The sequence below is a fragment of the Pan paniscus genome, chromosome 8 (assembly GCF_029289425.2).
Source record: "Pan paniscus chromosome 8, NHGRI_mPanPan1-v2.0_pri, whole genome shotgun sequence".
Classification (NCBI taxonomy): Eukaryota; Metazoa; Chordata; class Mammalia; order Primates; family Hominidae; genus Pan; species Pan paniscus.
Window position 1 is genome coordinate 104,678,712 of NC_073257.2, and position 14,428 is coordinate 104,693,139.

At 37.7% G+C, this 14,428-nt stretch overlaps 1 protein-coding gene across 1 annotated transcript in view; it reads left to right on the forward strand.

Moving 5' to 3' along the window:
• The window catches only part of KIF11 (kinesin family member 11), a 62,009-nt gene extending 47,844 nt beyond the window's left edge, over positions 1–14,165 (forward strand). Inside the window, exons 18-22 of the mRNA XM_003825362.4 lie at positions 4,143–4,422; positions 7,005–7,227; positions 8,627–8,778; positions 9,192–9,308; positions 12,432–14,165. Of these exons, the coding sequence (XP_003825410.1) occupies positions 4,143–4,422; positions 7,005–7,227; positions 8,627–8,778; positions 9,192–9,308; positions 12,432–12,563 (904 nt within the window). The 3' untranslated portion in view covers positions 12,564–14,165. The remainder of the gene's footprint in view (positions 1–4,142; positions 4,423–7,004; positions 7,228–8,626; positions 8,779–9,191; positions 9,309–12,431) is intronic.
• The last annotated feature ends 263 nt before the right edge of the window (positions 14,166–14,428 follow it).

Consider the following 14,428-nt stretch of genomic DNA (forward strand, 5'->3'; position numbering starts at 1 on the left):
AGGAGATTTGTCAAGTTTCAGTTTTTTGCCTATTGAGTATTCTATACTCATGAGGAGAAAGATACTATATTTACCCTATTTTTCCCCATTTAATTCCGAAATTAAACTTCCTGAAGTTTCAAGCTTTCTTTGGTGGGAAGAACTTCTTGTAGTCTTTAAGGGTGGGTCTGCTGGACAGAAATTCTGTTTTTCTTTGTCCAAGAATGTCTTGATTTCCCCTTCATTCCTGAAAGGTATTTTCACTGGCTGTGGAATTCAGGGTTGACAATTATTTTTTTCCAGCATTTGAAATATTTCCATTTTCTTCTGGCCTCTATGAAATGAGAAATCCACTGCCATTCAAGTAATTGTTCCCTTATAGGCAATCTCCCTACAGCTGCTTTCAAAACTTTTTTGTCTTTAGAAACTTGATTATATTTTGTCTACTTATATTTCTTTGAGTTTATTCTATTTGGATTTTGTTTAGCTTCTTGAATCTGTAGGCTTATGCCTTTCACCAAAACTTGGGAAATTTTCATCTATTAATTCTTTGAATATTTTTCAGCCCTATACTCTTTTTCATCTGCCCCTATGACTTTGATGACACAAATGTTAGATCTTTTATTTTGGTCCCTCAGGAGATATGTAGAATATATTTCTTATAGATATATATATTCTCTTTGTTGTTCACATTGGGGAAATTCTATTGATCTGTCTTCATATTCACTGAGTCTCCTTCTGTCATCTCTAACCTACTGTTAAACCCATTCAATGAGGTGTTTTTTCAGTTATTGCTTTTTTATTTTTAGTTTTATAATTTTCATTTGCTTTTTTTATACCTTGTTTCTTAGCTAGGATTTTTTTCTTTTCCAGGAGTATTTTAATTTCTTTTTGGAGCATTTTTTGATGGCTGCTTTAAAATCCTTGCCAGACAATTCCAACATCTGAGTTTTCTTGTTGTTGGCATCTATTGATTGTCTTTTCTCATTCAACTTGTGATTTTTGTGGTTCTTGATATATGATAAGTGATTTCCTATTGTACCTTGAAGATTTTGGGTATTATGTTAGGAGATTCAGGATCCTATTTAAGTATTTTTTAGCTGGCATTCACCCTGTTTAGGCTTAGCATACAGATCCAGGCTCACTTTTATGGGCTGTAGTTCCACTGACAATTTAGTTTTTAGAGCCCTTGCAGTGTTATTCTGATAATGCTTTGTTTGTGTGCTACCCACACGAGAAAAATTTGTATTCTGCTTTTGTTGCATGAAGTGTTCTGTATGTGTCACTTTGATCAAGTTGATTGATAGTGCTATTCAGGTCATCCACGGCCTTACTGAGTTTCTGCCTATTTGTTCTATCAGTGACTTAGAGAGGAGTATTGAAATCTCTAATTGTAGATTTATCTATTTTTTTTTTATTAGTTCTATCAGTTTTTGCCTCGTGTATCTGAAACTCTGTTGTTGGGTGCATATACATTTAGGATTATTATATCTCCTTGGAGAATTGACCTCTTTATCATTATGTAATATCCACTTTTATTTCTGATAAGCTCTTGTTCTGAAGTCTGTTTTGTCTGAAATGAATACAGGTTCTCTAGCTTTCCTTTGATTGCTATTTGTATGATGTATCCTTCTCCATCTCTTTACTTTTGGTCTAAGTCTTTATATTTAAAGTGGGTTTCTTATAGACAGCATATAGTTGGGTCTTGCTTTTTCATCAAATTTATAATCTATGATGTTTTATTTTTATTTATTTATTTGAGACAGAGTCTTGCTCTGTGGCCCAGGCTGGAGTACAGTGGTGCAATCTTGGCTCACTGCAACCTCTGCCTCCCGGGTTCAAGTGATTCTCCTGCCTCAGCCTCCTGAGTAGCTGGGGCTACAGGCACACACCACCATGCCCAGCTAATTTTTAAATTTTTACTAGAGATGGGGTTTCACCATGTTGGCCAGGCTGGTTTCGAACTCCTGACCTCAAGTGATTTACCTGCCCTGGCCTCCCAAAGTGCTGGGATTATAGGTGTGAGGCACTGCACCCAGCTGCCTTTCCTCATTTAAATTGAGCACTTTTTATGTTTTTATCTCTTCCATTGACTTATTTATACTTTTAAAATTTTCCCTTTTTAGTAGTATTTCTAGGATTTAAAGTATACATTTTAAGATAATTTGAATCCATTATCAAATAATTTGCTGTTTCATGTGTAGTGAAAGGACATTATAATAGTATATTCCTGTTTCCTCTTTCCCGTTTGTCATTATTTTCATATGTTTTACTTAGGTGTTTATATGTGCAATAAACACCTAATACATTGTTACTTGAATTGCTTTATCTATTTTCTTTTTTAATGTATCTACTAGATTTTTTTTTTTTTTTTTTTTTTGAGAGGGAGTCTTGGTCTGTCACCCAGGCTGGAGTGCAGTGGTGCAATCTTGGCTCACTGCAACCTCTGCCTCCCAGGTTCAAGCAATTCTCCTGCCTCAGCCTCCCAAGTAGCTGGGATTACAGGCACCTACCACCACGCCCGGCTAATTTTTGTATTTTTAGTAGAGACGGGGGTTTCACCATATTGGCCAGGCTAGTCTCAAACTCCTGACCTTGTGATTGCCCGCCTCAGAAATTTTTCATTGCATATGTGGCTTCTATTATACTTACACAGTGCTGTTCTGGAACTCTAGCTATCATTTATATATCCCTACCTAACTTCTGTCATTTGTTTTTCAACCCTGTTTTTGATCCTGTTAAGTATAGCATGTTCCATTGTGAACTCTTCCTATATGCTGAATCAAAAAAGTATGTCCTACTTTTTATTCCTAGTATCTAGACTGATGGATTTCTAGGCCATTCCATAGCCGTGGAGGAAATACTAGAGTAGGATTGAAGTAGGAAGGGAAGTATGATATACTTTCTTAAGGCCCATGCAAATCATTTTTCCTGCTTTCCTGACATTTATTGTCTACACCAGAGTTTCCCAGTATGGTCTAGGGACTTTGTATTCATCACCCAGGAATCTAGGTGATGTTTATGTACACACTGCACATAACTGCGTTTGGCATTTATTGTCATGGCTTATAGTACTTTTAACTCAATCTCGTCTTCCCATTAAGTTGTGAGATTTTGTTTTGTTTTTTTTATTTGAGACAGAGTCTTGCTCTGTCGCCCAGGCTGGAGTACAGTGACACAATCTCAGCTCACTGCAACCTCTGCCTCCCAGGGTCAACCAATTCTCCTGCCTCACTCTCTCCCAAGTAGCTGAGATTACAGGCACCCACCACCACGCCCGACTAATTTATTGTATTTTTAATAGAGACAGGGCTTCACCATATTGGCCGGACTGGTCTCTAACTCCTGACCTCAGGTGATCCACCTGCCTTGGCCTCCCAAAGTGCTGGGATTAGAGGTGTGAGCCACTATGCCTTGCCCTTTTTTCAGTCATTGTGACTTTCACGTGTAGGTTTGGTTTTTAACATCTTTGCTGACTCACTTGGTTTACCCACGTGGTGTACCATCTAGTGGTAATAGAGAGTCACTTCATTCCACAAGGTTTAAATCTTGTAAGATAACTTGGAATGCTATTATAGGGCAACTTACCGAGATGGAAATTATCAATGAATTTTAAATGTATGTCTAACCAACATTAATATTATATCAAGTTTATGTTACATTGTTCTATATGTATAATTTGTCACACCCCAATATAATTTTAATTATTAGAAAGCTTTATAGCTAATTTAAACATAACATTTGTAATGTTCATGATTTGTTTTACATACTAGGCAAGGGAAACTGCTTAATAACAGAATAGATGACTGATTGTCCAATTTAGGGACTAGACAAGAGGCTGTAGTAGATGCCCTGAAGTAACATTACCTAGTAAGAGGAATAAAACAAGCAGACAGATTTTGAAAGCATCATAACTGGAGGAGGGTTGTGAAAGGTTTCATGAGCAAAGATGATCCTTTCAAAGGTCATTTAATGGCAATGCTGTGAAAAGACAGTGGCCAAGGCATCCATTCTCAATGCAGAAGATTTATTAAGATCACGGGCCCTGGAGCCAGACTGTCCACGTTCAGATCTGCCACTTAAGAGCTGAGTGATCTTGGGAAGTTATATATCCTTTGAGTCTTAATTCCCCATTTCAACAGTGTCATTCTCTTTTCCTATAGGAAATCTAAGGATATAGTCAACAAAATGACTTTTCACAGTCAAAAATTTTGTGCTGATTCTGATGGCTTCTCACAGGAACTCAGAAATTTTAACCAAGAAGGTACAAAATTGGTTGAAGAATCTGTGAAACACTCTGATAAACTCAATGGCAACCTGGAAAAAATATCTCAAGAGACTGAACAGAGATGTGAATCTCTGAACACAAGAACAGTTTATTTTTCTGAACAGTGGGTATCTTCCTTAAATGAAAGGGAACAGGAACTTCAGAACTTATTGGAGGTAATAACTTTGTAAGTGGAACTTACTTTGGGGAGAATAATAATCAGAAAGTTAAATATTCTTGGCTAAGAATAGATTTCAAAACAAATGATATTTTAAGCTATAATGACTTAAACTTTTAAGTATAATATTTGGTATGCTTACAGATGATCTCGTTTTGTGCTTTGTTATATGTCTTCTCAATCTTGGAATTAATTTAACATTTGTACAGTTTCTTTCCTGTATTTATCCTTGGTTTCTGACTTAGTAGTTTCTTCAAAGAAGGGCACCCTGTCTTTTGATATGTAATACTTTCCACTTATATATGCTTTTTTTTTTTTTTTTTTTTTTGAGATGGAGTCTCACTCTGTTGCCCAGGCTGGAGTGCAATGGCACGATCTCAGCTCACTGCAACCTCCGCCTCCCAAGTTCAAGCGATTCTCCTGCCTCAGCCTCTCGAGTAGTTGGGATTATAGGCACCTGCCACCACACTCGGCTAATTTTTTTGTATTTTTAGTAGAGATGGGGTTTCACTATATTGGCCAGGCTGGTGTCGAACTCCTGACCCCATGATCCACCCGCCTCGGCCTCCCAAAGTGCTGGGATTACAGGCATGAGCCACTGCGCCCGGCCTATCTTTGCTTTTTACTTTTCTCCAAGTACATTCAAACCTATTATTATTTTAAGTATTTAGGTTATTGTTCTGGTAACTAAAGGATACTTGATAGGTTTATGGATTTGCTTGAACTTAACGCTTGCATGAGCCCTTTGTAACTTGGTTTTTTCTTTCTTTGCATTAGAAGGATTTTACTAACATTCTCAGGAAGTAGGTACAAAGAATTAAAATTTTTAATCTATATAAACTGTTTTCACTAAAAGGAACTAGAGTTTGTATACAAATAGCTAATTTCAGATTTGTGATAGGAAATGTATAATATATGAGCCTAGAGATCTTGTCATACCAGAGAGTAAGGAAGCTGTTAAAGATTTCTGAGGTTGTCAAAAGGTCTTAGTAGCCAACCTCCCCATCTTCAAAGGTGGCATAATTTGAGCATCAAAAAGAATAATGGCCATAATGGATTAAAATATATCAAATATATTAAAACTTACGAACTCATAAAAATTTCATAGGTCTCCTTTGGATCATGCTAGGGAAGCAACACATTGTCCTGAAAATGGGTAAAGAAGAAGAAAAAATTTAGCATCCATCTGTCTTTCCTAAAAGAACCATATCTTGGTTTAGCAGGGTAATGAAGAAAAGTGTTTCATTAGACTCTAAGCTAATAAAATGGAGAAGAAATGATAGAATTAATATATCACCAGTATGCAACTCTTAATAAAATAACCCCTGTGGATGTTAATGATGGCTTAAACCATTTGATCAAAAGCTATTGGGGAACTTTATAATTAATAGGCTAACCATACCTGAACTCACTGATAAATCTTAACATGAGAGACACAGCAAAGCATTTTGTGTTTGCAGTACTACCTATGAAATACTCTTGCTAAAAAATTAAACCTGAATTAAATCAAGCCTTTAGGTCTAACCAGTTTGTAGAAAATAAAGCATAGAAATGCAGTTGACCAAATCCAGAATTTGAGATGTTCAATGGGGTAAAGACCTCTTGTCTTCAGCAACAAGTTTTTTTTTTCAAGGGAAAAAATATGAGAAACAATAACCTGTAGATCAAAAGAGACTTAAGACTAGAGGTCCTTAAGTCTTAGTTTGCCTGAGACAGTCCTTGTTGATATTGTTGTATTAGAATGATTATTAAGAATGGGCCCTTTCACTCCAAAAGGTGTCCCAATTTGGATGATAAATTATATAGTCACTGACTTAAGACCTATAAACCAAATCTAGTGGTGAATTCTGGTTCAAACAAAGCAATTGTGACACACATTTGAGACGACTGGTGAAGTTTGAACATGGACTAGACATTTGATAGGAAGGAATCAGTGTTAACCTTTTTAGATGTGATAGTGGTCTTAAAGTGCTCTTACCTCTTAGAGATACATGCTGAAGTAAATGGATGAAATGATACAGGATTTGTTTCAAAATAATCCTGGGTTTATGGAGGAGTTGAGTGGCCAGTCCTGTTGGTAAATGTCTGTACTCCACTTGTTGGTAAATGTTGAAGCTGGGTAATGAATACAAGAGAGTTAATTATACTGTTCTCTCTACTTTTGTATGTGTTTTTAAATCTTTTATTACTGAAGGCCAGGTGTGGTGGCTCATGCCTGTAATCTTTGGAGGTCAAGGTGGGCAGATTGCTTGAGCCCAGGAGTTTGAGACCAGCTTGGGCAACATGGTGAAATGCCATCTCTTCAAAAAATACAAAAATTAGCCAGGCATGGTGGTACATGCCTGTAGTCCCAGCTACCTGGGAGGCTGAGGTGGGAGGATGGCTTGAGCCTGGGAGGTCAAGGCTGTAGTGAGCACTACTCATGCCACTGCACTCCAGCCTGGGCAACAGAGTGAGACTTGTCTCAAAAAAAAAAAAAAAAAAAAAAAAATTGTGGAAAAGGTAAGGGGAAATATGATGTTGAATAAAACACTGGCAACTTTAATTTTAGTAATAAATATTTATTTGCATCATTTACAGGTTGTAAGCCAATGTTGTGAGGCTTCAAGTTCAGACATCACTGAGAAATCAGATGGACGTAAGGCAGCTCATGAGAAACAGCATAACATTTTTCTTGATCAGATGACTATTGATGAAGATAAATTGATAGCACAAAATCTAGAACTTAATGAAACCATAAAAATTGGTTTGACTAAGCTTAATTGCTTTCTGGAACAGGATCTGAAACTGGATATCCCAACAGGTACTTTAAAAGAGAAATAGAATTGTTAAATTTTTTGAAGTCGAATTCAACTCTATGTAGTGTCAGATGTTCAGAAAAATTAGGTCCTGCCATTGCCTGACAGAAATTTAACATCTCACTGTAATCAACTCAAAATGGGAAAACTGGAACCTTAAAATAGTTTTAATCAAGTGTCATGATACAGGTGGTATCACAGTTCAGTAAAATTTCACATACATTCAGGGAGTTGACTTTGTTAATAGGGGATTTTTTAAAACAAATACAAACCTAGCACTGTTTGTAAAAGGACATTTTAATACCACAAATATGGGAGAGATGTAACTGACTAAATCTAGTTTAATGCAAAGTTTACCACATTGTGCATTTTGTTCTGTGTCCCTCTCATTTTGTCATAGACTATTGCCATTTAGGAATCCCTGTTTTAAGAGATCAGGGATCACCATGGACCATTAGCATTTAGGAATCAACATTTTGAGAGATCAGATATGGCAAAGATCATCATAGGCTGTAATGATTCAGGGAGGTCTTCATGGAAGAGATGTAACAAGCTGTTTTACACAGCATGAATAATTGGGTTCTTCATTGGATTATGGTGATGGTTGCACACCCTGTAAACTCACTAAAATCCACTGAATTGTACACATAAAATGAGTGTTTTATGGTATGTAAATTATATCACAAAACTCTTTTTTTTTTTAATTTAAAAAGCAATTGTTAAAAGGGGATGGTGCTACATAGAATGTTGGTTTATTTATTCCCCAAGAGACCTGTAGGATTTACTGTCTACTTTTCAATGAAGTTAGGAATGTAAATGTTGAGTGAAAAGGCAAGTACTTTTGTAAATCATGAGAGCATGAACTTATTACAGAGAAATATAACTGGGGGCCTGATGCGGTGGCTCACGCCTATAATCCCAGCACTTCGGGAGGCAAGGCAGGAGGATCGTTTGAGCCCAGGGGTTCAAGACCAGCCTGGGCAACATAGTATATGTATATAACTAGTTAATATTTAACCACCACACCACATTTATAGTGAAATGATTACTCCTATCAAAGTAATCATGTTGGGAAATCTACTCATTCCAATAATGCTGCCATTTTTTTCAGAACACTATAACTCCTTTTAGAGCTTATAACACATCTTTTATATATCCTCAGAGATGGTAAACTTCATGTTTTAGAGAGTAGGATGAATCTTGAAAATAGTAAAGTCTGTCGTCAAATTAGAAAGTATTGTTAGTTGCAAACAATGTCTGACAGGTAGCAAGACTGATCCTCATATATGGCAATTATATTTTTATATTTTTAGAAGACAAGGTTAATTAGGAAGTTTTAGGTTTTTTAAAAAATATTTACATCTCATACTTTAATTTTTACCTCTTATCTAATGTCCGTTAAAGGTACGACACCACAGAGGAAAAGTTATTTATACCCATCAACACTGGTAAGAACTGAACCACGTGAACATCTCCTTGATCAGCTGAAAAGGAAACAGCCTGAGCTGTTAATGATGCTAAACTGTTCAGAAAACAACAAAGAAGAGACAATTCCGGTAAATTTAAAGGATCATATTTTATAATAGAACTCTTTTATGAACTCTTGATGTGGTTGACTTCATGTGAAGAATTTTACTGTTTACCCCTCAATCTTACCCTGCCTCTCATTAATGATAGGCCTAGCCCTTAGGCTTGTTTCTTTTAATCTTACTAGTTTTTAAATTATGCTAGTAGATAATAATAGCCAATACTTAATATTGTGCTTAGTAACATTGTTATATAGGAACCTCTACTCTCTATAAAAATATATTAGGAATTATTTTCATTAATTTGTAGACTTCTAATAATTTTGTTGAGGTTTAACTTTTATATTATACCATGGGCATTGTGTTATACTCAAAGCTGCTGTTACTCTTGTGATGACTTTTAAGCCCTTGGACTTAGTCACTCATCCAGTTTCTTCTTTTAGGATGTGGATGTAGAAGAGGCAGTTCTGGGGCAGTATACTGAAGAACCTCTAAGTCAAGAGCCATCTGTAGATGCTGGTGTGGATTGTTCATCAATTGGCGGGGTTCCATTTTTCCAGGTATGTCATATCAGATAACCCTTCCACATCTGATGTAAGTCATTCATTTACTATTCAGTATAAAGGTATTGTTCGTGGTGAGCAGAACAACAAAAACCTTTCAGTTATTCCTTAGGATGGCTTGTTAACGCTTATGATTTGAATTATTTACAAAAATCTGATATTGATAAGGGGCTTTCTGTAGAATAAATGAAGGCAGAATTTGACTTAATCTACATCCTTAGCTGATAATCTTTAGCTATTGTATTTATTCCTTTTCTGCTTGCTATATACTCGGACACTGAGAGCAGTCATTTCTCTTCCTTCTACCTTTGACATGTAAGTCTTGGAACCTATCTCTGCCCATAATCAGACTTTGAAGGCAAAGTGATTGAAAAGATTGAGAGACTGGAGGCCTCTTAGGTTATATTAGTGATTTCTCCTGCCTGAACCTCTTCTCTTGTAAACTGTTGCCCCATGTTTCCTGAGCACCTTGCCTGCTCTAATCCAGTGTAATTAAATCCTGTGACCTCTCCTACCCACTTTTCTTTTTTTTTTGAGACTGAGTCACCCAGGCTGAAGTGGAGTGGCACGATCTTGGCTCACTTAACCTCCACCTCCTGAGTTCAAGTGATTCTCCTGACTCAGCCTCCCGGGTAGCTAGGATTACAGGCGTGCACCACCACACCTGGCTAATTTTTTTGTATTTTTAGTAGAGACAGGGTTTCACTATGTGGGCCAGGCTGGTCTCAAACTCCTGACCTCAAGTTATCTACCCTCCTCGGCCTCCCAAAGTGCTGGGATTACAGGCGTGAGCCACTGTGCCCAGCCCTCTACCCACTTTTTTTTTTCTTTTGAGACGGAGCTTTGCTCTTGTTGCCCAGGCTGGAGTGCAATGGCACGATCTTGGCTCACCGCAACCTCCACCTCCTGGGTTCAAGTGATTCTCCTGCCTCAGCCTCCCGAGTAGCCAGGATTACAGGCATGTGCCACCATGCCTGGCTAATTTTTTATTTATTTATTTATTTTTTTAGTAGAGAGGGGTTTCTCTGTGTTGGTCAGGCTGGTCTCGAACTCCCAACCTCAGGTGATCCGCCTGCCTCGGCCTCCCGTAGTGCTGGGATTACAGGTGTGAGCCACCGGCCCGGCCCCTCCTACCCACTTTTTAACACTGTTGAGAACATAGTTGGTTTATGATTCATCTCAGCATTGATGACTGAGTACACAATCAATGTCACCAGTCCCTTAATGTTCTCTATGGGTAAGTAGGAGGATTCCAATGAAATACAACTTCCAAGTGAGGCTCTATAAAGTGCTGGTATCTTTTCCTCTAATTTGAGGGTACAAGCCTAGACAGAGTGTGTGAAGGAAAAATTTCCTTACGTAGGACATTGGTATCTACATTTACAGTTGAAGTTCTACTTCTGAGATGCATATGCTTGTACCTTTTTTTTTTTTTTTTTTAATATATAGAGAGACAGGGTCTTGCTGTGTTGGCCAGACTGGTCTTGAACTCTTGGCCTTAAGCAGCCCTCCTACCTCAGCCTCCCAAAATGCTAGGATTACAGGCATGAACCACTGCGCCTGGCTGCTTGTACCTTTTTTGTGTGTATATTTTGTTTTGTTTTTTTGTTTTTGAGACGGAGTTTTGCTCTTGTTGCCCAGGCCAGAGTGCAATTGCCTGATCTTGGCTCACCACAATCTCCGCCTCCCGGGTTCTAGCGATTCTCTTGCCTCATCCTCCCGAGTAGCTGGGATTACAGGCATGCACCACCACACCTGGCTAATATTGTATTTTTAGTAGAGAAGGGGTTTCTCCATGTTGGTCAGGCTAATCTTGAACTCCCGACCTCAGGTGATCCGCCCGCCTTGGCCTCCCAAAGTGCTGGGATTACAAGCGTGAGCCACCGCGCTCGGCCTGTAACTGTTTTTTAATAGATCTACAGCTCCTTCCCTTAAGGTCTAAACATTCTCCATCCCTGCTTTCAACAGTTAACAAAGTTCCAACTCAGATTCTCATAAATTCCTCCCTGTCTTCCTCTGGGCAATTTTATTCCCAAATTCTTGCCACCTTTTGCTTTATTCCTTACTATTAGAGAACTATAAATATGTTTCTTTCAGTTTTCATCCTTTTCTTCTATCTTATAAAGTTAGGAAAGGGGGAAGGATAAGAGAACCTGGTGACTACTTAATCCCTGGTCAGAAATCGTTTTATTATTATTATCTGTGGCATTTTGAATTAGGCTTAGTGATTCAGCTATGGAAAGGAAGTCCCTACAGTACCAGAAAGGGTTTGGGATGGGGTTTTAGACCTTCAGCTGAAGTCCAGAAATGATCTTTTCCCTAGTAGCAGTGTGATGTGGGGATTTTCTCTGCGTTTAAAACTTTAAAAGTTGGTTTACAGTTTGTCTCAGCATTGATGACTGAGTGTACAATGAATGTCACCACTCCATTAATGTTCTGTATGGGTAAGTAGGATTCCAATGAAATAGAACTTCCAAATGAGGAATATGAAATAGGTTTTACAAATAAAATAAAATACAATTTTAAAAAACAAGCAAAAGTGTTTTTAAGGTGGCCCATATACCAGTTTCTCTGCTTAAAACAGAATTGGCTTTTCTGCATGACAGCAAATCTTTGTTTCCTTAGAGCAGGGTTTCTTGACAGCAGTGCTATTGGCATTTTAAACTGGATAATTCTTTGTTGTGATGGGCTTTCCTGTGGACTGTACTATGTTGGTACACAAGAAAAACAGTGTACTATGTGAATACTCACTCAAAGCCAGTAGCACTCCCTGATTGTAACACCAAAAAAGTCTCTCAGCATTGCCAAATGTCCCCTGTGGCAGCAGAATCACTCCCTGATGAGAACCACTACCCTGGAGTAAAATCTATAACTACGTCTTAGAAAATAACACAGAAAATTAATATTTCTTTCACTCTACTCCTTCCATTAGTGATCAAATAAAGAAGGCATTTGGCGCTACTTGCCAAATTGTTGGCTCAAACTTGTGCTGAACCTTTTTTGGTTTTCTACACTTAAGTTTTTTTGCCTATAACCCAGAGAACTTTGAAAATAGAGTGTAGTTAATGTGTATCAAATGTTACTTTATATTGACTTAATTTTCCCGCCTTAAATCCACAGCATAAAAAATCACATGGAAAAGACAAAGAAAACAGAGGCATTAACACACTGGAGAGGTCTAAAGTGGAAGAAACTACAGAGCACTTGGTTACAAAGAGCAGATTACCTCTGCGAGCCCAGATCAACCTTTAATTCACTTGGGGGTTGGCAATTTTATTTTTAAAGAAAACTTAAAAATAAAACCTGAAACCCCAGAACTTGAGCCTTGTGTATAGATTTTAAAAGAATATATATATCAGCCGGGCGCGGTGGCTCATGCCTGTAATCCCAGCACTTTGGGAGGCTGAGGCGGGTGGATTGCTGGAGCCCAGGAGTTTGAGACCAGCCTGGCCAACGTGGCAAAACCTCGTCTCTGTTAAAAATTAGCCGGGTGTGGTGGCACACTCCTGTAATCCCAGCTACTGGGGAGGCTGAGGCACGAGAATCACTTGAACCCAGGAAGCGGGGTTGCAGTGAGCCAAGGGTACACCACTACACTCCAGCCTGGGCAACAGAGCAAGACTCGGTCTCAAAAACAAAATTTAAAAAAGATATAAGGCAGTACTGTAAATTCAGTTGAATTTTGATATCTACCCATTTTTCTGTCATCCCTATAGTTCACTTTGTATTAAACTGGGTTTCATTTGGGATTTGCAATGTAAATACGTATTTCTAGTTTTCATATAAAGTAGTTCTTTTATAACAAATGAAAAGTATTTTTCTTGTATATTATTAAGTAATGAATATATAAGAACTGTACTCTTCTCGGCTTGAGCTTACATAGGTAAATATCACCAACACCTGTCCTTAGAAAGGACCATCTCATGTTTTTTTTCTTGCTATGACTTGTGTATTTTCTTGCCTCCTCCCTAGACTTCCCTATTTCGCTTTCTCCTCGGCTCACTTTCTCCCTTTTTATTTTTCACCAAACCATTTGTAGAGCTACAAAAGGTATCCTTTCTTATTTTCAGTAGTCAGAATTTTATCTAGAAATCTTTTAACACCTTTTTAGTGGTTATTTCTAAAATCACTGTCAACAATAAATCTAACCCTAGTTGTATCCCTCCTTTCAGTATTTTTCACTTGTTGCCCCAAATGTGAAAGCATTTCATTCCTTTAAGAGGCCTAACTCATTCACCCTGACAGAGTTCACAAAAAGCCCACTTCTTTAGAGTATACATTGCTATTATGGGAGACCACCCAGACATCTGACTAATGGCTCTGTGCCCACACTCCAAGACCTGTGTCTTTTAGAGAAGCTCACAATGATTTAAGGACTGTTTGAAACTTCCAATTATGTCTATAATTTATATTCTTTTGTTTACATGATGAAACTTTTTGTTGTTGCTTGTTTGTATATAATACAATATGTACATGTATCTTTTTCTCGATTCAAATCTTAACCCTTAGGACTCTGGTATTTTTGATCTGGCAACCATATTTCTGGGAGTTGAGATGTTTCAGCTTGAAGAACCAAAACACTTAGAAGGAATATGTACAAAGAATAAATTTTCTGCTCACGATAAGTTTAGTGTGTAAAGTTTAGAGACATTTGACTTTGATAGCTAAATTAAACCAAACCCTATTGAAGAATTGAATATATGCTACTTCAAGAAACTAAATTGATCTTGTAGAATTATCTTAATAAAATAATGGCTATAATTTCTCTGCAAAATCAGATGTCAGCATAAGCGATGGATAATACCTAATAAACTGCCCTCAGTAAATCCATGGTTAATAAATGTGGTTTCTACATTAACCTGCTTGCTCCATAATTTCTTATCTGGCAATGGGTATATTTAGAGGGTTAGGCAAGCTGCATTCACATTCCCAAAATAAACTATGCAGGTACCACCAAAGAAGAAGGAGCCTAGTAAACTTGCAGGCTTTTAGTTGCACTCCAAGGGGCTGTCCTAGGTGCAAGGTTAGTGAGAAGTAGGCCCTCACACAGCCTGAAGTCCAGCTTTAAGTCATCTCATTCCATGACTGTTTAAGTTATCTGAGAATGCTGATGCAAC